The sequence below is a fragment of the Trichosurus vulpecula genome, chromosome 3 (genome assembly GCF_011100635.1).
Source record: "Trichosurus vulpecula isolate mTriVul1 chromosome 3, mTriVul1.pri, whole genome shotgun sequence".
Taxonomy (NCBI): Eukaryota; Metazoa; Chordata; class Mammalia; order Diprotodontia; family Phalangeridae; genus Trichosurus; species Trichosurus vulpecula.
In genome coordinates this window covers 61,365,961-61,391,196 of record NC_050575.1, presented here as the reverse complement: position 1 = coordinate 61,391,196, position 25,236 = coordinate 61,365,961, and the positions used below count along the sequence as shown (strand labels likewise).

Below are 25,236 nucleotides of genomic sequence, written 5' to 3'. Positions count from 1 at the left end.
AGTGGGTTTCTTCCAGCCCTATGCTTCTATGTTTTAAGATCTCTTCTAGCTCTAATTTTCTATGTTCCATGTTATAAAACATCTTCTTTGTTCCATGTTACAAGATCTCTTCCAATTAGACTTTCAGCCTTGTTCTGACTAGTCCCTTCCAGTCCTGAGATCCATGCCCTAAGAGACGTCCAGTGCTGACAGTCAATAGTTTAATCTGAAATTCCCTAAGCTCCCAAAGGTTCTAGTCTAACATTCCTTAACTGAGGGTTAGCATTAGCACTAGTCTCAAATACAAGTGCAGTGTGAGGCTGACCACATAATATGATTTCAGAGGTCCCTTGAAAGTCCTCTCTGACCCAAAATTCTTCTCCTAAGCACCTGCTAACTGACCTTAGGAAGGAAAAGATGAAGTTTGGAGGATACTCTGAATGAAGGAACCATTCCTGAGAGATTCAGGAACAGGGTAATGGGAGGAAGTACTAAGGCCTGATAAATCGTATTGCAGGGAGCCAAAATAGGGTAATATGGTAGAATGAGCCTTGGACTGGGGGTCAGGAGACCTAAATTCAAGTTCATTCTCTACCACTTACTAGATGTGTAGCCTCAAGCAAGTCACTCACCCTCTCTAAGGACAGTTTCCTCATCTGTAAATAGGGCATAATAATATTTGACCCACACACACACACACAGGACTGTTGTGGAGAAAGTGCCTTGTAAACCAGAAAATTCTTTAGAGATAGTAGCTATTGGGTTAGGAATCCAGCGACCTGGGTTCTCATTCCAGCTGTGATTCTAAGTTATTGTGTGACCTTGGGCGAACCATTTCCCATCTGTGGGTTCCCATCTGCTTTGGTTTTTTTCCTTAGTGAAATTAAGGAGGCTTTGGAAAAGATGGTGTCTGAGGCCCCTTGTAATGCTGTATAATATTCTATTCTGATTTTAAGTATAGTAGGAATTAGAGGAAAAAGAGATGATTGTGGGCTGGCCTGGTCAGCCTCTCATCAGAGACAAACCTCCTGCTCTTATGTTTACTTCTTGGGCAACACAAGCTGGTTCAGGTCCCATTTCTGTATTCTAGGGCACCAAAACCTAAGTCCTCTCCTCCCTCCTGCTTCTAGTCATCAGATGCTGGTGTACACCCTCATCACTCCTGACCCATCAGCCTCCTTTTCCGCTGAAGGCTTTGGCAGCTGGCACTCTGCAGGAAGCCTCAGAGTGCTAGTGCAGCAGTGAACGGTCAGCCTCCTGTGACAAGGAGGGCAGGGAGTTGGGAGGGAGGAGAGAGAAGGGAGGGAACTGGGAAAATACCCACATCCACCTCAGCCTACAAGGCTCCGTGAGCCCAAGCACACAGCCCAAATATGACCCAATATGTTGGAAAATAGACAAAGGCCGATGGCTGAATAAGCAAAACAACATTTAGTTTCCTGCCAATTACATCAATTACATTGATCTTTCCTGACAGGGGAGGGGCACGTTGGTGGCAGCCATTTACAGAATCACAAACTGTTGGAGCTAAAAGGGTCCCCAGAATATACTGTAGTATTTCAGAGCCTTGGTGGATGCTCGATTTCATCAATGTGGGCACTCTCCCCAATGGTGCAGATCTTAACCCATCCATGCCTTTTCATCATGGCCAGTTCTTGTCCTCAACTTCCCATCAGTCTTCCATATAAAGACCTTCTTCTAGGCTCTTGACATTCCATAGATACCAATGCAGTATTGGTACTCTGCTTCTATTATCCTTTACTTGTATTACATAACTGGTCCCACTTTTTCTTATCTTACGTCTCCTAGACATCCTTTACACTATTTCTTGCAATCAGTCATCCTTGATGATATGCTGAAGCAAACTCCTCCTACAGATTTCTCTGTTACTCTTTGGGTCACCTACAAGTTTGATTCTTCAGAGACTGCCATTTTCCATGATCAGTAAAAGAATTTGAGTATGAAAATGATCATTTATTGGGAGCAGGGGGTAATGACTGGGGATCATGTCCTGATAGACTCCATCAATGAGCTGCCCATTCAGATGCATGCCATATCTGATCAATAGGTATTCACTCATTTGGTTTTTCCTGTGTCGTATGTTAGATCTTTCTTGACCATGAACCTCACTGAAGAAGCCTTAGGGGTCTCGATGCAATTAAGACAATACTTCCCACAAAAAGAAACATCTTGAGTATCTCACTAGCAGTAGAGAGCCCCTCTTCTATTTGGACTCTGTGCAGAGCATCCTGTATTTTAGTAGCAAACACCTTTCTGTTTCCTGTTTGAAACTCATCATCAGAAGATCATCAAATGTAGTTACCTCTACCTTCTCTAGCTTTGCTTCTATCAAGGAATCTTGTATGATTTTGACATGTTCATGAGAGACATTTGGCTGGAGATAAACCTTTCAGGATGTGTTCTGACATACAAAGTCAATAAATTTTAATAAATAGTCAATGACAAAGACAGCAGGATTTTCTACTTTTCAGGCAATTGTGTAACTGAAGATGTAGTCTGCTCTAAAAAAATCATTCACAAAAGCCTGCCTGTTCCTATCTCATATTTTCATCAAGGATACCATCAAAATGTGTTTTCTCATGAAGATTTTATGGCTACAAGATATGAGTCTTTTCCTGAATCTTATTTAAAAAAAAGACATCACACTGTTAACTCATATGTAAAGAAAACCTCATTTATTTTTCAGACAAACTAGTCTAGCTATACTTCTGCTACCTTATAGTTGTGCAGTTTATATTTTTAATCTAAGTATAAGATTTTACATTTACTCCTATAAAATATCATCATATTGGGTTCAGCTATCATTTTAACCTGTCGAGATCTTTATGCATTCTGATATTGTCATCCATTATGCTAGCTAGCCTTCATTTCATGTTATTTGCAAATTTAAGAAGAATGACATGCATGCCTTGATCCAAGTCATTTATAAAATTGAACCAGGGCTAAGTAAATATCCCTGTGGTGCTCTACTAGAAGCCTCCCTCCTGGTTAAAAAGAATATATTAATGATAATGCTTTGGGGTATAGTCATTTAGCCAGTTCTAAACGCACTTAATGGTACTAACACCTTGCATCTCTGCATCTTATCCACAAGGATATCATGAAAGATTTTATCAAATGCTATGTTAAAATCCAGATACACTAATATCTGCAGCATTACCCTGATCTACCAATCTAGTCACCCTGTTAAATAAGTAGATGAAATTGATCAGGCAATGTCTTGTTCTCAGCGAACTCATACGTCCTTTTAGGAGTCACCCACATTCCAAACTGAGTGCTCATTAAAAAATGCCTTTAGTATGTTCTAAAATTTGTCTAGGTGGGCTGGAACTAGATTGTAGAAGGCCTTGAATGGTAGGTTAGAGAAGTTGGATTTTATCCTATAAAAATGGGGGCCAAGGGAGTGACATACTCAAAACTGTGCATTAAGAGGACTAGTTTCTTAGCTATATGAAGGATGGGCTGTAGAAGAGAGAGATGGAGGCAGGGAGGTCAGTTAGAAGGTTCCTTACAATAGTCCAGGCAAGAAATGATGATGGTCTGAACTAGAGCAGAAGCATGGGAGTGGAAAGGGTGGAGGTAGCAAATGCAAGGAATATCCTCGAGGAAGAACTGGCAGAACATAACAACTGACCGAATTTGAGAAACAAGTTAAAGTGAATGTAAACCTATAGAAACCCATAGGTGGTATGGCAGGACAGGATTCCAGTGCCAACTCTTACCAGCTATGTGAACTTCACCAAATCAACATTCTGAACCTCAATTTCATCATCTGGAAGATGAGGATCATAAGATTTATTCTACCTGAATCATAGTATTGTTATGAAGACCCAACTAAGCAATGGACACAAAGTGCTTACAAACTTTAAAACGTGATCTAAATGTAACCTAATATTATTAGTCCATTTCAGGTCTTACTCTGGTGCCTCAGTTTGGTGTAGGAAGGATCCAAGTCAAATTTTGAAGAAGTGTTTGAAGAGAACAAGGAATGTTATGGATAGGGCCTGGATCTGGGATTTCAGTGACATAGGGAACTCTCTGTAGAGAAAACTCCCTCCACTAATGCAGGCTGACACCTTTTCTGCATGGGTAGTCTTAGGACACTGAGAGATTGACTTGTGACCTGAGTCACAAAAGCAGTTATGTCAGAGGTGGAGTTTGAATCTGGTTCTTCCAAGTTTTGAGGGTGCCTCTGCATCCATTATGCCATGGCGTTATTCTACTTATAAATGCTATTCCACTTACCAATAACAACACAAGTAGCAGAAGAAGAGAATGGTAATGATATCTTAATTCACACTAAGCAATAAATTAACAAGTATTTCTTAAGCACCTTCTACATGTTTCATCCCATGTAAGGAACCATGGGGGAAACAGAAGTAAGTGATGTGATCCATACCCTAAAATTGCTTACAATCTAGTTGACAAGACAATATTTAGAGACAGGAAACATCTAGAGAATAAGTACTAGTATTCTTATAGCTTTTTAAGGTTTGTAGATCATATTATTTCATTTGATCATCACGATGATCCTGGGAGATAGGTTATTATCTCAGTTTTATAGCTGAAGAAACTAAGTTACCACTGAGAGGTTAAATGAGAGAGAGAGAGCTATACAAACCTGCCAGGTCCTTAGTGATCTGAGGAGAGAGAAGTGTCTCCAGGAGGAGAGGTCAGGAAAAGCACCAAAGTGGAAGGAGGATTTGAGCTGGGCCTTGAAGGATGAATAGGATTTTGGTCATCAGTGAGAAGAGAGGACATTCCTGGAGCAGAGGAGAGGAGAGAGCATCACTGATCTTCTCTGCACACCCGATTCTGCCAGAGGCAAAGGAAGGACTTTGACTGGTCGCTAGGGAATCATTAAGAGTACAATTGTGCTTTGGGAGCCAAAGGATTTTACTGACCCAATGTCCACATTCCCTTCCTTCCAACACCACTCAGGCTCTAATCCTGAAGCATGTAAAATGCACGGGGGAAAAAAGATAATATTTCTAACCTGCTGGTCAGATGGAGTCAGACTAGAAGCCGTCTGCTTCCATTAGAAGAAAGCTCAGGAAAATAACACGCATTCCTGTTCTGCAGCTCTCCCCCACCGGGGGACTTATAAGACATGAGATTATGAGACTAAATGTCATTTTCTATAGGGCTGGTGGGAGAGGCTTCAATTAAATAATAGAACAATCCTATGAAATACCCGGGCACATTTTATGAAGCTATTGACATTTTTGCAGGCTTACCCAATGAGGCAGCAGGCTCAGGGAGGGGTTTGGAGGTTTGCTTCTGTTTTGCCTCAAAATTATACACCTACCACCAGGGAAAGGGAAAGTTATTAAGGGCTTAGTCAGAAAGAGAATACAGCAGTGCCATGTTTCTCTGTGAATTTTCCAGGTAATTGAAAGAAACAGTATAAAATACTGGAAAGAGTACTGGGAACTGGGAAGCAGGAAATCTGGGTTGGAGCCCTAGCTCTAACATTAGGTTTTAGTAAGTCAGATCACCTCTCCTGGCTTCAAGTTCTTCCCACCTAAAAATTAAGAGACTAGGATTAGATTATTCCTCTAGCCTCATCTATCTCATGATATTTGCTACGGTCTAAGACCCCTTCCAACTACAACCTTCTGTGTCTTGTGTTCTAAAGCCCCTTCTAGCTCTAACATTCTATGTTCTAAAGTCTATTCCAGCTCAAATATTCAATTCTATGATTCTAGAAAGTTGGGAAATTATGAGAAGCAAAAGGAATAGTGACTATGGATGTAAATAACTCTGTCTCAGGGTACTGATCTGAGGTTCCAGACATCTTTGTAGGGGGCGACAATTCACCAGGCTCTCCCTTTTTTCTCCTCCTTTGCAGGATTATAGGGTCAACATCTTCTTGCGCCAGCAGTGGAATGACCCTCGATTGGCCTACAATGAGTACCCTGATGATTCTCTGGACCTGGACCCATCCATGTTGGACTCCATCTGGAAGCCAGACTTGTTCTTTGCCAATGAGAAGGGAGCCCATTTCCATGAGATCACCACTGACAACAAGCTCCTGCGCATCTCCAGGAATGGCAATGTTCTATACAGCATCAGGTGAGGCGCTGTCAGAAGATGTCCCCTACCCCCATCCCAACCAGGTTCCATCAAAGGAACAACTGATTTCCCATCACCTCTAGGAGTGAAATCCAAGATGGTAGGTAACCAAGCGAAGGTAGAATTACGAGATCATCAAAAAAAAAAAAAGAAGATGGAAAGAGGGGCAGGTTCCAAGGAAAAATGTTCACAAAAAGGACTTACCCATGTTTACATGAATAGTGAGTAATGCTATGGTGACAGTGACAACCAAAGATTTTGCAAGCAGCTAGATGGCTCAGGGGACAGATAGTTAAACCCGAAGTCTGGAAGATCTGAGTTCGAATCCTCCCTCAGACACTTACTAACTGTGTGACCCTGGGAAAATCATTTAATCTCTCTCAATCTCATCTGTAAAATGAGAATAACAGCACCCACATTTCAGAGTTGTTGTGAAGATAAAATAAAATAATATTCATTAGCCACTTTACCAACTTTAAAGCACTGAATGAATACTAGCTATCGATATTATTTATTCCATGTCATAATTCCTCCCCTAAGTCACTCTCCTAAAGGGAAAAGCTTTAAAAGCTATATCAGTGACAAATTACAAAGGGCATCGAATGCCAAACTCAGGGATTTCCTTTTTCCCTATGGCCAATGGACAGCCATAGAAAAATTCCGAATGCCTCAGTCGTAGCTGCACCTTAGGACGATGATTCCCGTAATTTGTGAAGGATGGTTTGGGGAAAAGAGACAGGGCTGTTACAGCTACTTTGTGACTTCTCTCACACAGGGAGCTGTCAGGAATCAAGCTTCTCTTCTGGGAGGGGAGGAAGCGGGTTTATTTATTCGAGTCATAGGGAGAGGTCTTCATTTCTTCTATTGCTACACCTCAGACTCTGGGGTCCACATTGACACAGAGGCTACCACATATCCATGGCATGGGGCCACAGGAGTGGTACAATGTGTGCATTTCACTAGACAGGAACCAGGGTCAGCAAGAAGGGGGCTGGGGATCCAGCGACCCCGTGACGTTGTTGTATGGCACCATTGTGCATGGGTTCAAGAAATCAGGATAAAAGTTTAGGCTGCAGGCCACATACATGGCTTAACAGAAAGAACACACTGGATTTGGAATAAATAGAAGTGGATTTGAGGCCCGATTCTGTCATTTACTGACTCTGTGACTTAGTGTAGAATAGGGAAGAGTTGGAGATTTGGACTCCAAAAACTAGGGTTCAAATTCCACCTCCACTTATATCCCATAGGATTTTACAGCTAAAAAGAACCTTAGAGACCATCTAGTCTAAACCACTAGCCACAGCAGCTAGGTGGATAAAGTGTTGGACCTGAAGTTGGGAAGATCTGAGTTCAAATCCTGCCTCAGACATTTACTAGCTATGATCCTGGATAAGTTCCTTGTCTCTCTCAGCTTCCTCATCTGTAAGATAGGAATGGGGATGATGACAATAATAATAATACCTACTTCATAAGATCAAAGGGGATAAGAGTATGTTGCAAACTTTTGCAAATCTTAAAGCACGATATAAATGCTGCTTTTTCTTGTTATTCAGTCATTTCTGACTTTTCATGACTCTATTTGGGGTTCTCTTGGCAAAGATACTGGAGTAGTTTGCCATTTCCTTCTCCAGTTCATTTTACAGATGAAGAAACTGAGGCAGAGTTAAGTGACTTGCCCAGGGTCACACAGTTAGTATGTCTGAGGCCAGATTTGAACTCAGGAAGATGAGTCTTCCTGCCTCCAGGCCCAGCACTCTTAACCACTTCACCACCTTGCTGCCTGTATAAATGCCAGCTGTTATTATTTTATACATGAGGAAGCTGAGGCATGAGAGGGTCAGCAGTCATACCTGTAGTAACACATAAATAGAAAGTAGAAGAATCGGAACTTGAACTCAGGTCCCCAACTCTAAATCCAGAGCTCTTCAAAGAGACACAGAAAGGTTAACTTCACTGACCTCACAATTTTCCTGAGATTTGGTAAACACATAGGGGCTCCAAGGGTGGCTAAATTAAGTGCAACTAGCCAGGAAGATCTTCCCCACCCCCAACCTATCCAGACCCACGAGTGTCCACTCAGGACTTTCTTGTCGCACATTCCCTTGAAGGCCAAACCCCAAGGACAGCGGGTTAAAAAGGGAGGGACAGGGAGATGGGGAAGGCTGTCTGGAAACAGTATGCTAACGTGTCCTGACAGCTGCTCCACTTTGGAGCTCTGATGCTCAGGACAGAGACAGGACACGTTTCTCTCTGTATCTCCCACCCTATCACTCAGTCCCCTTCCCAATCGCTGAACAGTATAATTTCCACAGGGCCCAGCAGCATTGCTAGATGGGGAGAGGTGAGGTAAAGTAAGGGCAAACATTAGGCCATATTGTCATCTCATATAACCCAAGGGTTCTGGCAACAGGCCGTGCCCCTCCTTTACTTGAAGATGGTGGAGTCTCCTTGAACCAGCTGCCAAACTGACTCTTGTTTTGAAGAGCACATGGGACAGTATGTGTGTATGGTGTGTTGCATGTGTACACACGCATATATTTCGATCAATCAGTGGACAATAATTAAGCCCCTATTACATCAGGCACTGTGCTAAGTGTTGAGGCTACAAATACTGACATAGAAATAAAATAGTCTCCACCCTCAAGGAGTTTACATGATAGCAGGGGGAAATAGCACATGCATATGAAATATTCAGACTACTTAAAGGTCATCTTGGCAGGGAGGCACTAGTTGGAGGAGAGGGAGAGCAGGAAAGGCTTCAAGGAGAAAATGCTATTTGAGTTGAGATTGGAAGGAAACTACGGAAGAGGTGGTGGTATAGAGGGACTACAATTTAGATATGGAGATAGATCATGCAAAGGGTGTATTGTGTGTGTGTGTGTGTGTACAAGGTGAGACGACAAGACAGCCAGAGCACACATACACATAATCCAACACACTCCACAACCAAACTCTGTTATAAGCTGTGCTTGCAAACCTGGGGCAAGTCAAATGCTTTTCTTGGGAAGCTATTGACAGGCTGGGGTGGGAATGAAGGGAGGGAGAAGGAACAACACCTGCCCCAGCTGTCTAGGGACTCCAGATGCTCAGAGCTCCCCAGCTGGACTTATCCTCGGGGGACGTGAGGTTGACAACCCCCTCCTCCCTTTTACGATTCCCTGGAGCTTCAAATGTGAAGTATCCAGATGCAGAGGGAAGGAACAGGAAGGCCAATCACTATCCCGCTCCTGGCTACCAGATGAGAATTGTGTCCCTAGATATCCCTTCTCTGTCAGATGTAGCCAGTAACCCAGCCACCCCACAAAAGAAAATCTTAGGATATAGAATGTCAAAGCTGGAAAGAACATATAAAACAGAATGTTGGAACTGGAAGGACATTAAAACATAAAAGGTTGAATGTCTGAGCTGGAAGAGCTCTTAGAGTTAGAAAAGAGAGCTCAGAAATCATCTCGTTCAAATCTTTCATTTTATAGAGAAGAAGATTAAAGGAGTTAGGAGTTCAGCTCTCACCTCAAGATCATGATCATGCAGTCACTTGGTGAGAGAGCTAGATTCTTAGCACAGCTGAAATGTATGTTACTTTCAAGTTTACAAAGCACTTTCCTCACAATAACCCTGTGAGGGTGGTAAGTGCATATAGTATTATGCCCATTGCATAGATGAGAAAACTGAGATTCAAAGATGGAAAACAATTTGTCTCATAGATAGGAAGTCAGGGCTCAAAATCAAAGCCAAGTCTTCTGATTCTACCCCAGGGTTTTATCCATTACAAGGTATTGCCACCTTATTCCAATTTCCAATTGTTTCTAGTTAAGGGGGTTCTTTATGGTCTTACCATGCTTATAATAAGCTCAGAGAATAGGTTTCTCTGCCTGCATCTTCTTGAAATCTTTACCCAAATGATAAAAAGAAGATATGATAAAGATCATAATAATTATTCTAATATAAACAACTTATATTCATATAGCCTTTAAAGGTGCACAAAACACTCCATGAATTAATTTATCTACACAACCATGTGAGATGATGCTATTATCATCCCCATTTTACAGATGCCCTTAGATTCTCAAAACTAAAAAGAAACATGAACATGGAACACAGAATGTTAAATCTGGAGGTGACCTTAAGATGTAGTACACAATCCCAGAGCTAGAATGAATGTTGGAGACCATCTCATCCAACATCCTCATTTTACCCAGAAGGAACTGAAGCCCAGCAAAGGGAAGGGTCTTGACCACTGTCACACAATGAATTAGAGACATAACTTAAAAGGTACTTTTAAAAATGAAGACCATTCATGTATTGCACTGTCAGAGGACCTGTGAATTGATCCAGCTTTTCTGAAAAGCAATTTGGAATATGTGAAGAAAGTGACTAAAATGTCCATATTCTTTGAGCCAGAAAATCCCCAGCTAGATATATACCCCAAGGAGGTCAAATGACAAAAAAAGAAAGGCTCCAATACACCAAAATACTCATAGTAGATCTTTGTGTGGTAGCAAAGCTGGAAATAAGGTAGACAATTGCCAGTTGGGAAATGAGTAATCAAATTGTGGTACATGAATACAGTGGAATATTACTATGCTGTAAGAAACAAACACAAAAAATACAGAGAAGTATGAAAAGACTTATATAAACTGATGAAAAGTGAAGTAAACAGAACCAGAAAAACAATATACACAATGAGTACGATAATGTAAATAGAAAGAATAAAAAATAAAATGAAATACCGATAAACTAGAATGGCGAAGCTTATCCCCAAAGGAAGGAAGGAATGGAAGGAAATAAGCATTTATTAAACACCTACTAGGTACTAGACATTGGGCTAAAATATTATCTCATTTAATCCTCACAACATCCCTGGCAAGTAGGTGCTATCATTATCCCCATTTTAAAGTTGAGGAAGCAGTAAAACAGAGGTTAATTGACGTGCACAGCTACTAAGTGCCTGAGGCCAGATTTGAACTTAGATCTTCCTGAATGCAGGCCCAGTAGTCTATCTACTATACCACCTAGCTGTCTCAAAGAATTACAAGATGACATCTCCATCACCTTCTTTGCAGAGGTGGGGCATTATGGGTATAGAATGGTACATATATGGTCAGACTTTTTGGATATAGTTATTAGCTTCTTCCTCTTTTTTATTCTTTATTATAAGGAATAACTCTCTGAGAGGGTCAAGTGGGATGGCATTGAAAAATATGTGATATAAAAACAAAGGGTATAAATAAAAATCAATTTTTGAAAAAAATGAAAGTCATTAGTATGTAAAGATAAGAAGAACAGTGAACTAAACTGGAGTGAGATACAAGTGATCTGAGAATTTGACCAAGTTCTTTGGGTCCCCATCTGGTTTCTGTGAGGTCCACTGCCTAGTTTCTCTATGGTACCAAGTGTCTCATTAGCATAGCTAATCCAACATTTATTTCTGTTTCTTTCTATCCTCAGGATTACTCTGACTCTGGCCTGCCCCATGGATTTGAAGAATTTTCCCATGGATGTCCAGACATGTATTATGCAACTGGAGAGCTGTAAGCCCCTTAGGCCTGGGTCCTTTAATTCTGTTTCACTCAACTCCACTCCACAGAAGCTCTGGGGAGATACCATGAGAACCCAAAGACAACTCAAACTTAACCCAAAATCTTGGTGGGAGAGAGAGATAAAGGAGATTCACCTTCTTCTCCCCTCTCACCCACTCCTGTCCTGGAAATCTTAGGATTGGACTAAATCAAGACCAGAAATCATAGGGATTATTTTTCATGAAAATATTTTGTAGTTTCTACATCCCTGAAACTTAAACTAGAGAGTTGTCAACAGGGTCACAGGCTCTCAGAGCTAGAAGGTAATCCAGAGAATCCAATCCAATCCCCAAACAAGAATTCTCTCAGAAACTTCCCCAACATTCAGCTTCTACTTGAAGACCTCCAGTAATGGAGGACTCATGTCCTGGGGCAATCCCTTCTACTTTCAGATAACCCTTATTATTACGGGGCTTTATTGGTTATATTGAGTCTCAGTGCAGCTTCTAGTCATTGTTCCCAATTCTCCCCTCTAGGGCCAAGCAAAACCAGTCTCCCATATGGTAGGCCTTCAAATACATGAAGGCAATGACCATGTTCTTCCTAAGTCTTCTCCAGTCTAAAAATCCCCAGCCCCTATAAGTGGGTTCATATGCCTTCATATGTCATGGTTACTAGTACTAGTACTAGACTTTGTGCTAAAATATTATTTAATCCTCACATAACCCTGGCAAGTAGATGTACTAGTACTAGTAGTAGTACATGGTTACTACATGCTCTTGGTCACCCTCTTATGGGTGTCTTCTCTAAAATGGCATACCTAGAACTGAACACAATATTCCAATATTCAGATTTTGGACAGAAAGCTGAGCAAAGATGGAAAAACTATTGTGACTCTGACTAGGGTAGAGGACAGTAGAGCTATCATTTCCCTCATTCTGGATATTATGACTTTATAAATGCAGCCTAAAATCCCATTAGCTTTTTTTGGCCACCAGGATACTCAGGTGACCCTTATTGATAAGCTTGAAGCCACTAGAGCCCACTTATGAATCTTTTTTTTCATATGCACTGCTGTTTAGACACTTCTTCCCCACTTGAATACAAGTGAAGCCCTTAACATTCAATCTTATTACATTTCATCTGATTAGATTTAGCCAGTGTTCCTAGCCTGTTCCAATTTCTTTGAATCCTGATTCAGTCTTGGGGTGTTTTCCCCAGTTCTGGATTGCTTTAGCCTAGTGGTCCCCCTAGAGTAATTCCACCTTCTCCCATTTGATCACAGTTGGCTACACCATGAATGACCTCATCTTCCAGTGGCAAGAGCAAGGTGCTGTGCAAGTAGCAGATGATTTAACCCTGCCTCAGTTTATCCTGAAAGAAGAAAAGGATTTGCGATACTGCACCAAACATTATAACACAGGTAAGCCAGAAGGGCTCTCCTCCTGAACAGCCTCAGAGCTCATGCTTTCAGTCCTTACCCTCCTCATTCAACAAGGTAATATTGACTATATACCATGTGTCCAACTCTGAACTCAGCAGAGAGAATACAAAAATCTATGTCACCTTAAGCAAGTTTATTTGCTGCTCTGTATCTCATTTTACCTCTCTAGTAATAATACTGTCCCTCCTTCCCTCCTTCCTTCCCAGGGATTGTAGAATTTAAGAACTGGAAAGGACCTGAGAAGTCATTAGTTCAGTCTGCAGTTGAGGATATGAGGCCACAACACATAAATAATGGGCATGTGTGCTTGGATAGTAAAAGGTGAACACAAAAGGCTCCCTCCTGCCAGTGATACTTTCAAAGAAACCACACAGGATACCTTTCTCAGGCCCTTAGAGAGGCAGAGCCCTCTATGCTGGTTCCCTGCTGTTAGATCACTCCTAGAAGGTTTATGCAGACTAAAAGAGTCGGGTAAACCACCAACATCTTTCAAGAAGCCCAAGGCATAGCCACTCACACAGCTCTTTCCCAATGTGCTAGGCAGCTCCTTACAAAGGACTGAATGTGTTACCCTAGAACCAAATGAGAGTAAAACCCCATTCATTCAGCCAGCAGTCTCAGAGCAAAGAAAAATTCTCAGGATCCAACTAATGCTGCCATCTGCAGGGGGTATGAAAATATGGTGCACTGAGCAGATTACCAACAGAGGCAAGATTTCACCTACTTAAGGGTACACACTAAGTATTTTAAAAGCATGTGTACATATACGTGCATATTTTGTTGTTGTTTAGTCATTTTAGTTGTGTCCAACTCTTCATGATGCCATTTGGGGTTTTCTTAGCAAAGACAATGGAATGTTTTCCTTCTCCAGCTTATTTTACAGATGAGGGAACTGAGGCAAACAGGGCTAAGTGACTTGCCCAGGGTCACACAGCTAGTAAGTATCTGAGGCTAGATTTGAACTCAAGAAGAGTCTTCCTGACTGCAGGACCAGCACTCTATCCACTGTGCTACCTAGATGCTCTATAAATATAAAATATAAATGCATAAAAACATATCTATATTTGAACATATATATAATATACTTACACAAGTTATGTTTGAATGATGAATGGGCAAGTTATATGCAGAATTCTAGAATGTAAATGTCAAAAGAGTCCAAGATCATACCAAGTCAGTGGCAAAGCCTGAGCTAGAATGTAGGTCTACTGCTCCCTAGACCAGGGGTCTTACCATTAGAAGACACCTGCTTAGATAAACAATCACTCTCTCACTACAATTTCTTTCAGGCAAATTCACCTGTATAGAGGCTCGCTTCCACCTAGAACGACAGATGGGCTACTACCTGATCCAGATGTATATCCCCAGCCTGCTCATTGTCATCCTCTCCTGGATCTCTTTCTGGATTAACATGGATGCTGCACCTGCTCGGGTGGGCTTGGGTATCACCACAGTGCTCACCATGACCACCCAGAGCTCTGGCTCTCGAGCATCCTTGCCTAAGGTAAAAACAAACAAATACCACTCCCCTATCTGGCCATAGAATACTGGAGTAAGGTTGAGTCGACAAGCTTTTATTAAAGATCTATTATGTGCCAAACATTATGCTAAACAGTAGGGACACAGAGAAAGGCAAAAACAGCCCCTTCCCTCAAGGAGTTCAATGAGGGGAGATACCTCCCCTAAGGAGGGGAGATAACATGCAACCAACTACATATAAGCAAGATATCTATAGGCTACATTAGAAATAATCACAGAGAAAAGGCATTAGCATTAAGGAGGACTAGAAAAAGTTTCTTGTAGAGGGAGGGATTTGAAAGAAGCTACTAAGTGAAGATAAGGAAAGAGAGAATTCCAGGCAGAAAGGACAGACAGTGGAAATGTCTGGCACCAGGAGATAGAGTATCATGTGCAAGAAATAGTAAGGAAGTCAATGTCACTGGATCACAGGGTTATTGACGGAAGAATCCTACCCATTCTTATCCTCTGCACCATCTCCTACCCAATCCTAGAGTGAAGGGAAGACAAAGAGTCTTCTATTTCACACAACTTCTCCCTCGATGCAACATTTCACTATCCACAATTCCACTAAATGCAATACTTTATTCCACCTAACATCCTACTAGGTACAATATTCCACTTGATCCAATATTCCCTTTGACCTGGCATTCCACTAAGTAAAAAAATTCACTTGATTTAGCATCTCTCCAATCTAACATTCTGCTCACTCCAATATTCTGCTTGCTACAACATTCTACCCAAGCCAATATTCTGCTTAATCCATCATTCCCCTCAATTCACCTTTCTTCTAGACACAGTGTTCTGCTCAATTCACTCTTCCAATAGTTACTTCACTCATCTTGATCCAACATTCCACTCAATCCAATAACCAATAGAAAAAGCCATTTGAACCAACCATTTTCTCCATGCCAATGGTTCTCTCTCTCTTTCTCTCTCTCTCTCTCCCTTTCTGTCTCTCTCTCTCTCTTTCTCTCTCTCTCTCTTTCTCTCTCTCTCTCTCTCTCCCCCTCCTATTCCCCATCGCACTCCACACACCCCTACCCTAACCCCATCCCATCTAGGGGAAGATGAGGGGAGATGCCATTATGCAAAATAGAACTTTCTATTCCTCTTTCTTCCTCCCATTTCCATCCCCAACCTCCCTGTGCTAGGTCTCCTATGTGAAAGCCATTGACATCTGGATGGCAGTATGTCTGCTCTTCGTGTTCTCAGCACTGTTGGAGTATGCCGCCGTCAACTTTGTGTCCCGGCAGCACAAAGAGCTACTCAGGTTCAGGAGGAAAAGGAGACACCACAAGGTAAGACTCAGGCCACTGCTCCAGGGAGAGAAATAGAAAATGACCTGCTATATATCAACCCTTAGGGTGGCCTATTCCATTGGGGCTGAACATGGCAGTACAAAATCATAGAATTTTAGAGAAGGAAGGAGTCATCTAGTCCCAACTCCCCCATTTTACAGATGACAAAGGTGAAGATCAAGGAGGGGAAGTACCAAAGGCAGGGCTGAAATCCATATCTGCTGTTCTTTGTTGTCTCTCTGACATAAGACCCAAATTGCTCAGAACATATTTAAAGGGCACAGAAAGTGACAGAAAAAGAGAAAATGGGAACCACCAAAGACAGGGACAAGATATTAAGCAAAAGAATGAATTGCTAACAGTGGAATGTCAAGCATTAAACTAGGCCAGTAGGAGAAAGAGCTGGGGACAGAGTCTAGGGAAATTGACTGATGTTGCTAATGCTACTAGTGCATCCATTTGGCTAGAAACAGCACATTCTGGTGGTTTAGTCATGTATCTATATGAATGTGGCAGAGAGGAAAGCAATGATTAGCCCTCTGCCATTCTGCAGAACTTCCTAGAGACCCTTAAAATGGAGGAGGGGGGAGGGGAGAATTTTTCCATCAAGAATTGCATAGATGTTACAGCAAAACTAGTTTTGTTTTAACTGTTACAAATAGAAACTTTTTCATTTAAAAAGAATCATGTACTTTCTGCCTTTTTAAGCAAGGATGCCAAACATCATGTGATACTGTATTAGTTTACCAGCTTTGCAAATGTAGATTGGAAGGCAAGACAGGAGAGACGAAGACCAATTAGGAAACTACTCTAAAAGTCCTAGCAAGAAGCAATAAGGATGTCAACTAGGGAGGAGGTAGTGCGGTACAGTGGGAAGGATGCTGGTTTTAGAGTCACAGAACCTTGGCTCAAATCTAGCTCAGCCTAGAATCCCAAACATAACATTTGTTGCTTCTGTGATCTTGGTTAAATCATTTAATGTCTCTGGGACTCGGATTCCTCATCTATAGACTGAGGGGGTTGGACTAGATGGTTTCTAAAGTCCCTTCTGGCTCTGAATGCAGGATGATGTGACACTTTCTTGTTGACTGAGGTTCATTATTATGAATGGCACTCATTGCACTAAACTGTGTAATAAGTTGTTTATCCCTGCTATGAATGATGCCAGGCTAACTCCACTTTCTGAGGCTTTAGAGCATAGTGTCCTTCTCTTAAGAACTCTGAACTGGTTGATTGATAAGGTATTTTTCAGCTCTCACATGTTAGGACTCTCTACCAAATAGCATATTCTATTCAATTCACTGAGCATTTATTAATACATTCAGTCATTTTTAGGTCTGATTCTTCATAACCCCACTTGGGGTTTCCTTGGAAAAGATACTGGAGTGGTTTGCCCTTTCCTTCTCCAGCTCATCTTACAGATGAGGAAACTGAGGCAAACAGGGTTAAGCGATTTGCCCAGCATCACACATCTATCTACTAAGTGTCTGAGGGCCAGATTTGAACTCAGGAAGATGAGTGAGTCCTTCTGACTCCAGGCCTGGTACTCTATCCACTGTACCACTTAGCTATATTTATTAAACATCTAACTATATGTCATTTACTGCTAGGAGGATGGATAGAATAACAAAAAATGAAATAATCACTTCCCTCAAGATGCTTATATTCTATTAGACGGAGACAACATGTACACAAATTCCATTTACAGAATTCTGTGTATTAAGATATAGTCAATTTTCACTTTTTGTGATCTTGCTTGGTGTCATGCCTATGTCTAGAAGCTTCTGACCCTTCCCTAAAGAAAGCGCCATGATAAATAGATGTGAAGTTTGGGAGTAGTGGAAAGATTTTGACCCTCTTTTTTCTTTATCCCAAACCATATTTTTCAATGCATCTTTGCCATGATTGCCTTTTCATTGATCTTCACCATATCAATACATGTGTTGAATTCCTTAAGAGATCATGTTAAATTCTTCCAATGATTCCTCAGTTTCTATACTCCACTAGAGCTATTGGCACGTCAGCTGTAATTATCTTCATGGTGATGACGACCACCCTTCCTAAGAAATGATGTTTCTTGTTCCATCTGGAAGCATGATGAAACTCATGCCAAAAGCTCTTCTATCTGTTTCTTCAAAAGATAACCTGTGAGCCATAATGTCAGTGTTGATATGGTTCAGTTCCTCTAGTTGAATGTTAATATGTGGTCATCAGGAAGAGATCACATCCTTAGAGTTAAATTAATGTTCACAGATAATTTAAAAATGCTAAGATTCTTGGCACCCTCCACTCTCTTATTTGCCATTCTGCAGAAGACAAAAGAGGCTGCTAAGGCACAAGGGCCATTTGGTATTTCTCTCTGTTCCATAGGTTGCTATAGTTGTAGAATACATTAGCCAGTGACTACCCCTATGGGTGATGAGCCTTTCCATATTGAGCTAAGCTCAGTCTGTTACTAGAATCAGACCTATAGCCTTTCTAGCTTGGTAGAACCTGCAAGAGTCTGATCTCACTGGCATGCCTTGTAGAACTCAGGGTCACCTCTATGCCATGATGAGACATCAAAGCAGCATTTTTGTGAAGTGTTGGAAGGATTGCCTTTGCAAAAAGTTATTCCTTCCTAGAATCAGAAAGAAGTTGCTATCACAGAAATATATATAGTTCAAATTTATGTAGTTTTTTGCATACATTATTTCCTTTGATGCCTCCAACAACTCTGTGAGATAGATGTTACTATCCTATTATTATAATAAACAGAATTTATATAGTGTTTTAAGGTTTGCAAAGAACTTTATATATGTGTGTGTGTGTATGTGCACGTGTGTGTGTGTGTGTGTGTGTGTATTAACTCATTTAATCCTCACAACTCTATGAAATAGGTGCTAGCATTATCCCCATTTTACAGATAAGCAAAGTGAGGTTGACAGTTTACTTGACAACAGGTAAGTATCCGAGGCAGGATTCAAATTCAGGTCTTCCTGACTCCAAGTCCATCCACTATTCCAAGTTACTTCTCATAGCAATAATGGCTTTAAAATAAAATTTGAATAAATGGCTTTAAAAGAGTTCTCAGTTTGCAGCTACACATATTCAAGACCACTTAATTTACAGAGGTGCCAGATTATGGTGAAAAGAAGGAAAGACTTGGCAGGGATTTGCCAGTTGTGTTAGCCTTAGCAATTCCTTCCCCTGTCTCAACCTCAGATTCCTCATCTGTAAAATGGAAATAATCCTCTCATTTCTTCCATTACAGGGCTTTTAAACTATAAAGTGCAATATGACTGGGAGCAATCATCTGATTTTTGTTGGTTTTCTGTCTCCCCGAGTGTTAAGCTGTTGCCTGTTACACTGAGTACTTTCAATGGGTCTCTCTGTAGGAGTCTATTCCCCTCTTCTAATCTGTAAAGGGCCTAGAAAACACACACTTTCTTGTAGGAGAGACTTGACTGGTTTCCTCAGCTTTACTTGCTGGTCATAAAGAGTTTAGTGTGGGTTACCTGCCATCTACTGGTGAGTGTAAGAAAAAGCAGGCACCATGCTGATTTCAACTCCATGAGTCCACACTAATTCAATCAATCAATCAGCAAGTATTTAAATGCCTTCTGTGTGCCAAGCAACATGCTAGGTACAAAGGACACAAAGGATGAAACACTCTACTTACAAAGAGCTTACATTCCAATGGGGAAAACAAGTACATGTAAAAATATATACTGCATAAATATAAAGCGAATATATATATATATGTACATATATATATTCTGAAGGACCTACAACTTAGGTAAATGTTTCAACCAACAAGATTAAATTGCAACCACATTATGTATTTTAAAGTCTAAGTCTAACCGGCCAACATTTAAATAGATTGGAGCTATTAGTACATAAAGGGATGGGTGTTTTTGTTTTCCAACTCTTCTCCATCACCTCCCTTCCCTACAATACTTTTTGGTTTGCATGCAGTTTCTCAGTTAATACATAGCTAATAGCTCTTAATTTTTCTTATTTTTTTAGCTGCCTAGGTCTATCTGGATGTAAGGGTAAAAATTTCTTTGACAGAAATACTTGTGTTTAGTTAAAAACCCAATTGCTCCTCTGGAGCTTGTATGTTCAAGAATAATTAATCTACGTAATAAACTGATTGCTATAGTCACTACATATAAATATATACATATAGTTAGATAGATAGAGACAGACAGAAAGACAGAAAGACAGACAGACAGACAGATAGATAGATAGATAGATAGATAGATAGATAGATAGATAGATAGATAGATAGAAGGGGGTTAGAGAGGAAGGGCACTACATTTTGGGTTGGGGCCAGGGGAAGGGTGGCAAGGAAAGGGTGTGTGTATGTGTGTGTGTGTGTGTTTCACGCTACTTCTTGTGCATGAGCAATCAGTAACAATATACTACAGGGTAATTACACTCACAAAAATGATAATAATAACATTTCTGTAGAATTCTTAGTCTCCAAAGCACTTAATAAACATTATCACATTTGATCTTCACAACAATTCTATAAGGTACATCCTAGAAGTATTATTATCTTCATTTTACCGATGCAAAAACATTCAGAACAGTTATTGATTGTCCTTGGTCTCAAAGTGTCTGTCTGAACCCATCTCTCCCTTGACTCTTAATCTAAACCACTAGACCATACAGCAGTACATCTTTCTATTGCCCTACAATGTTGATTGTTTTGTGGTTCAGTCACACAATATCATTGGGAGATTACTTCAGTATTTCAAATGTCTTTGATTTCTTCAGGGTAGGGGACAAGGGACATGCTGATATATATTTAACAACCAGCTCCCAAAAAACCACAGGACACCCTTTTAAATTTAACCTGCATTGTTAACATTTTCTCCATACCTTTCTTAAGCCTAGACAATTCAACAATACAATAAGTCAAGCTATGGTTTATAGCATTTTCCAATTTCCCAACTGTAAGTCCTTATGCTGAAAATTTAACAATCAGCTCATGCAAGTAGATATGAGTTGGCTCTAGCATAACCCAATGAGCAGAACTGATCTAAACCCATCCATAACTTAGTAAATGGTCTTAGAGAATTGCCATGACTGAAAATTCCATAACCCAGTATCCAAGGTGGGGGAATATTAGTTTTTTTTTTTTAAAAGAAAGGTCATCGAAAGCATGGTGCCATTTTCCAAATACAATCTAGCCCAGGTCACTTTTCACCATCTTAAGATTCGCATCATTTTTACACCAGCAACTAGTTCCTTTCTGTTGGTTAGAATCAGGTCCAAAATAGCAACTCATCTTGCTGCTTACTCTACCTTTTGAAGGGTAAAATGATCATTAAGGCAGAGAGCGAGAGAGTTTCAGATGATGTCCATGCAGTTGGAGTTCACTATCGCTGCTATGTGTTGTCTCCATGCTTGCCTTGTGAAGAAAGCCTGTTACCTGAATACCTCATCAATTTCCTCTGTCTGCACACTATGTATTAGTGATGATATCCCTTCTTTTTTGGCTCCTCATCCAAATGCTATTTTCATCATTCGTGTCCACTCTGATTTCTGAATTTCTTTCTTTACATGAGTAAATATTCTTTTTTTAAATTAAGATTTTTTTATTTTTCGTTTACAACACTCAGTTCCACATGATTTTGAGTTCCAGATTTTCTTCCCCTCCCTCCCCTCCCCCCCCAAGATGGCTTGGAATCTGACATATCTTCTATATATAACTTCACATTAAACTCATTTACACAATAGTCAAGTTGTAAAGAAGAATTATGATCAATGCAATGAATCATGAGAAAGAAGAAACAAAACCAAAAAAAAAAAAACAGAAAAAAAAACAGAGAGCAAATAGTTTGCCTCAATCTGCATTCAGACTCCATAATTCTTTCTCTGGATGTGGATAGCTTTTTCCATCATGAGTCCTTTGGAGTTGTCTTTGCACCTTGTATTGCTGAGAAGAGCCAAGTCTGTCAAGGTTAGTCATCACAGAATCCATATATCTATGGTTGTGTACAATGTTCTCCTTGTTCTGCTCCACTCACTCAGCATTATATCATGTAGGTCTTTCCAGGTTATTATGAAGTCCATATCTTCCCCTTTTCTTATAGCACAATAGTATTCCATTACATTCTTAATATATTTCACAGTCCCATCTTGTAGTCCTTAGAATATAGTATCCAGAGCCATGAATTTTACCAGATTTTACCAGATTTCACCAAGTGACTCCCTGTTAGTGAAATGTGTTTCCTTGCATTCAGATCTCTGTGTCACTCTTCTTGTTACTCATGTTTTGTACGTTTGTGTAGAGACATCTGAAGCTGTGTTTTTATGGCAACTAAGTGGCTCAATAGATAGAGACTAGGCATGTTTTCTTTTCGATTTTTGTTCACTCTTTATTTTCTTTATGTTCTGAGTTTGTGAACTCAGGAAGATCTGAATTCAAATCTAGTCTCAGACATTAATTTGCTGTGTGACCTTGGAAGTGACTTAACTTCTGTCTGCCTCACTTTTCTGAACTGTCAAATAAGGACAGCAATAGTACCCACCTCCCCAGGTGGTAAGAATCAAATGAGACAATATTTATAAAAGCGCTTAGCATAGTGCCTGGTACATGTTGTCATTTTTCAGTCATTTCAGCTGTGTCCAACTCTTTGTGACCCCATTTGGCAAAGATAGTAGAGTAGTTTGCCATTTCCTTCTCCAGCTCATTTTACAGATGAGGAAACTGAGGCAAACAGGGCTAAGTGACTTGCCCAGGGTCACACAGCTAGCAAGGGTCTGAAGCCAGATTGAACTCAGGTCTTCCTGACTCCAGGCCTGGCACTCTATCTTCTGTACCTCCTAGCTGCCTGGTACATAGTAGGTGCTTAATAAATACTTTACCATTCTCTTTCTATTTCTCCTTATTACTGCTTCCCTTGTTGGATTTTGTCTTCTGGAAATTGAATGTATTCTCTGTCGCTATTCTTTGTTCTACGCTATATGTACTTGATTTGTATTTGTTGTTTCCTTTTGTTTCACCAGACCTATGACTTCATCAGTGTAGACAATTCCCAATGAGGAACTCCCTTTATTAGTGCAGATCTGTTCCTGCTCTGCAATTTAGTCATAGACAGCTGCCTGTGAGAACAAAATGTTAAGTGACTTAACCAAGGTCCCACAGCCAGTTGGTGATAAAGACGGCTTTTGAGCGCAGGTCTTCCTGATTCTAAGGCTAGCTTTCATCTCAGGACATAGAGATAGGCAGTTTTCTCCTTCCTGCTTCCATTTTTAAGCCCTTTTGATTAGATATGTAAGACTCCCAGCAAACGTATTTTTACTAGTCCTTGATAAGTGGCCCTGGCCAAAGGCCCATAATTGCTACATTTTAAGCTGTGGTTCAGAAATCCAAAAACTTATTGTCAATCAAAACATTCGCCATAGGGTCACAGATTTAGAGCTAAAATGAACCTTAGAGACCATCATATTCAACTCCCTTGTTTTACACAGGTGAGGAAGCTGAGCTTGAGAGAGATTAAGGAACCTGTCCTAGGTCCCACAGCTAGTGTCTGAGGATGAATTCAAACCCAGATCTTTTGGACTCCTAAGTACAGCACTTTAGCGTATATATCACACTTTTTCTTTTGAAACCCTTGACTTCAACTGGAAACAGTGATGAAAATAATTTAGGATCTTTATTAGAGATCTCAAATACCATCAGAGTCATCAGATTTAGCCAGTCTTAGTTAGATTCTCCATCACATCCTAGGTATGTGTCTCAGGAATACGCTAGACCTCTTTATTGCTTTAAAAAAGCTTGTTTAAATAGATCTAGAGCCAATGTCTTCTCATCTTTAGCCTTTCTTCTAATTTGGCATTTATTTTGACCTTTGCTCTAACCAGTCAAAAATCTGCCTACAGACAGACAGCTGATTTCCATATCAATAAAGAGTGACTTCCTGTCAGTTAGTATCGAGTTGATTTCATTTATTGTGAAGCTCTTCAGTGCTTACCATGTCCAGAACCTTGTAACCTGCTTTTGAGACCAAAGTGTTTATGCTATACATGAGTGGGTCTTTCATTCCTGCAGTTCTTCCTCCTCAACCACACTTTTACAAAGCAGTTTTTGCCCTCTTCCCTCTGAGCCCACTTTCACGCTGAAGTCATCAACTAGAAATTTATGTGCTGACTTAAATTTAGAGAATCTAGTCAAGGTCTTCATAGGAATTTCTATATTTCTCTATCCTCTAAAACAGATGTTAGTGTAAAAGCTGCAATTATATTCATGATGGGGTTTTTTTGCTGACACTCATTATGAGTATTTCAGTGATGATCAAATGTCCCATGAAATTATGTTTCTTATTGCCTTTGGACAAACAATGGAGACAATGTTGCCAATTTCTTTATTTGCCTTTCTTAGTAGAATCTGTAAGTCATCCTTGAATTGACTTGCGTGTTTCTTTAAGCTTCATTCATAGTGAGAATATTATCATGAATGCAGTTCAGTTTCCCCTAGTAATATATCAACTCACTGGCTACTGGATCATAGTGCTTGGAACGTATTAATTGCTTAATAAATGTTATCTCTATCCATCTACTTCCTATCATTGAGCATGGGTGTCCTCCAAGGCTTTATCCTAGACATCTTCTCTCTCTCCACTATCTTTCTTGGCAATTTCAATTACTCCCATGAGTTTCATTGTAATTTTTATTCAGATGACCGTAAACTTATATTTACCCAGCCGGGTCCCATTGACATCTCAAACTCAGTATATCCAAAAATGAATTCATCTTCTTCTCCTTTAAATCCACTCCTCTTTCAAACCTCTCTGTTTCTCTTGCAAGTACTACCATCTATCCAATCACTCAAGGTTCCAAACCTTAGAGTCAAGTCTTCTTTGACCCTATCCTTTACCACTCATCACCAACAAATGAGCTAGTCCTATTCATTTTATCTCCACATTATCTCTCACATCCTTCCCCATCTCTTTATTCGCACTGTCAAAACTCTAGTTGAGGCCCTCATCACCCTTCATGTGCATCTGTAGGGAACTGCATCCATAATAATATTCTCATTGAGGCATATGTCAATGCAAAGAAGACTTAAAGATTCTCCTTAGAGAGTCAAATAAAGAAATTGGCGTAGCTTTCTTCACTGTTTCCCCAAAGGCAGTAAGAAACGTAATTCCATGGGACTCCTAATTGGTCTCCCTACCTTCAGTCCCTCTTCCCATCCAATAGATCCTTAACGCAACAGACAAAATAACCTTCCTAAGTAAGGCACAGGTCTAACTGTATCACTTGCCTGTATCAAAAATTTAAATTGGTTCAAAGTCTTTAGAATAGTATTTGAAAGAGAAATTAACAAGTGGATGACATCCGAAAAAAAAAAGCCAGAATTAGATGAGCTGGCTCTACT

General features: G+C 40.4%; 1 protein-coding gene across 2 annotated transcripts in view; it reads left to right on the top strand.

Annotated features, from left to right (window-relative positions):
• Positions 1–25,236, top strand: part of GLRA1 (glycine receptor alpha 1) — an 85,352-nt gene that overhangs the window by 56,835 nt on the left and 3,281 nt on the right. The window contains exons 3-8 of one of the 2 annotated variants that reach the window (XM_036751674.1): positions 5,852–6,075; positions 11,527–11,609; positions 12,883–13,020; positions 14,331–14,545; positions 15,714–15,860; positions 18,491–18,496. In XM_036751674.1, coding sequence (XP_036607569.1) covers positions 5,852–6,075; positions 11,527–11,609; positions 12,883–13,020; positions 14,331–14,545; positions 15,714–15,860; positions 18,491–18,496 — 813 coding nt within the window. The remainder of the gene's footprint in view (positions 1–5,851; positions 6,076–11,526; positions 11,610–12,882; positions 13,021–14,330; positions 14,546–15,713; positions 15,861–18,490; positions 18,497–25,236) is intronic. The other variant, XM_036751673.1, reaches the window with a different exon arrangement.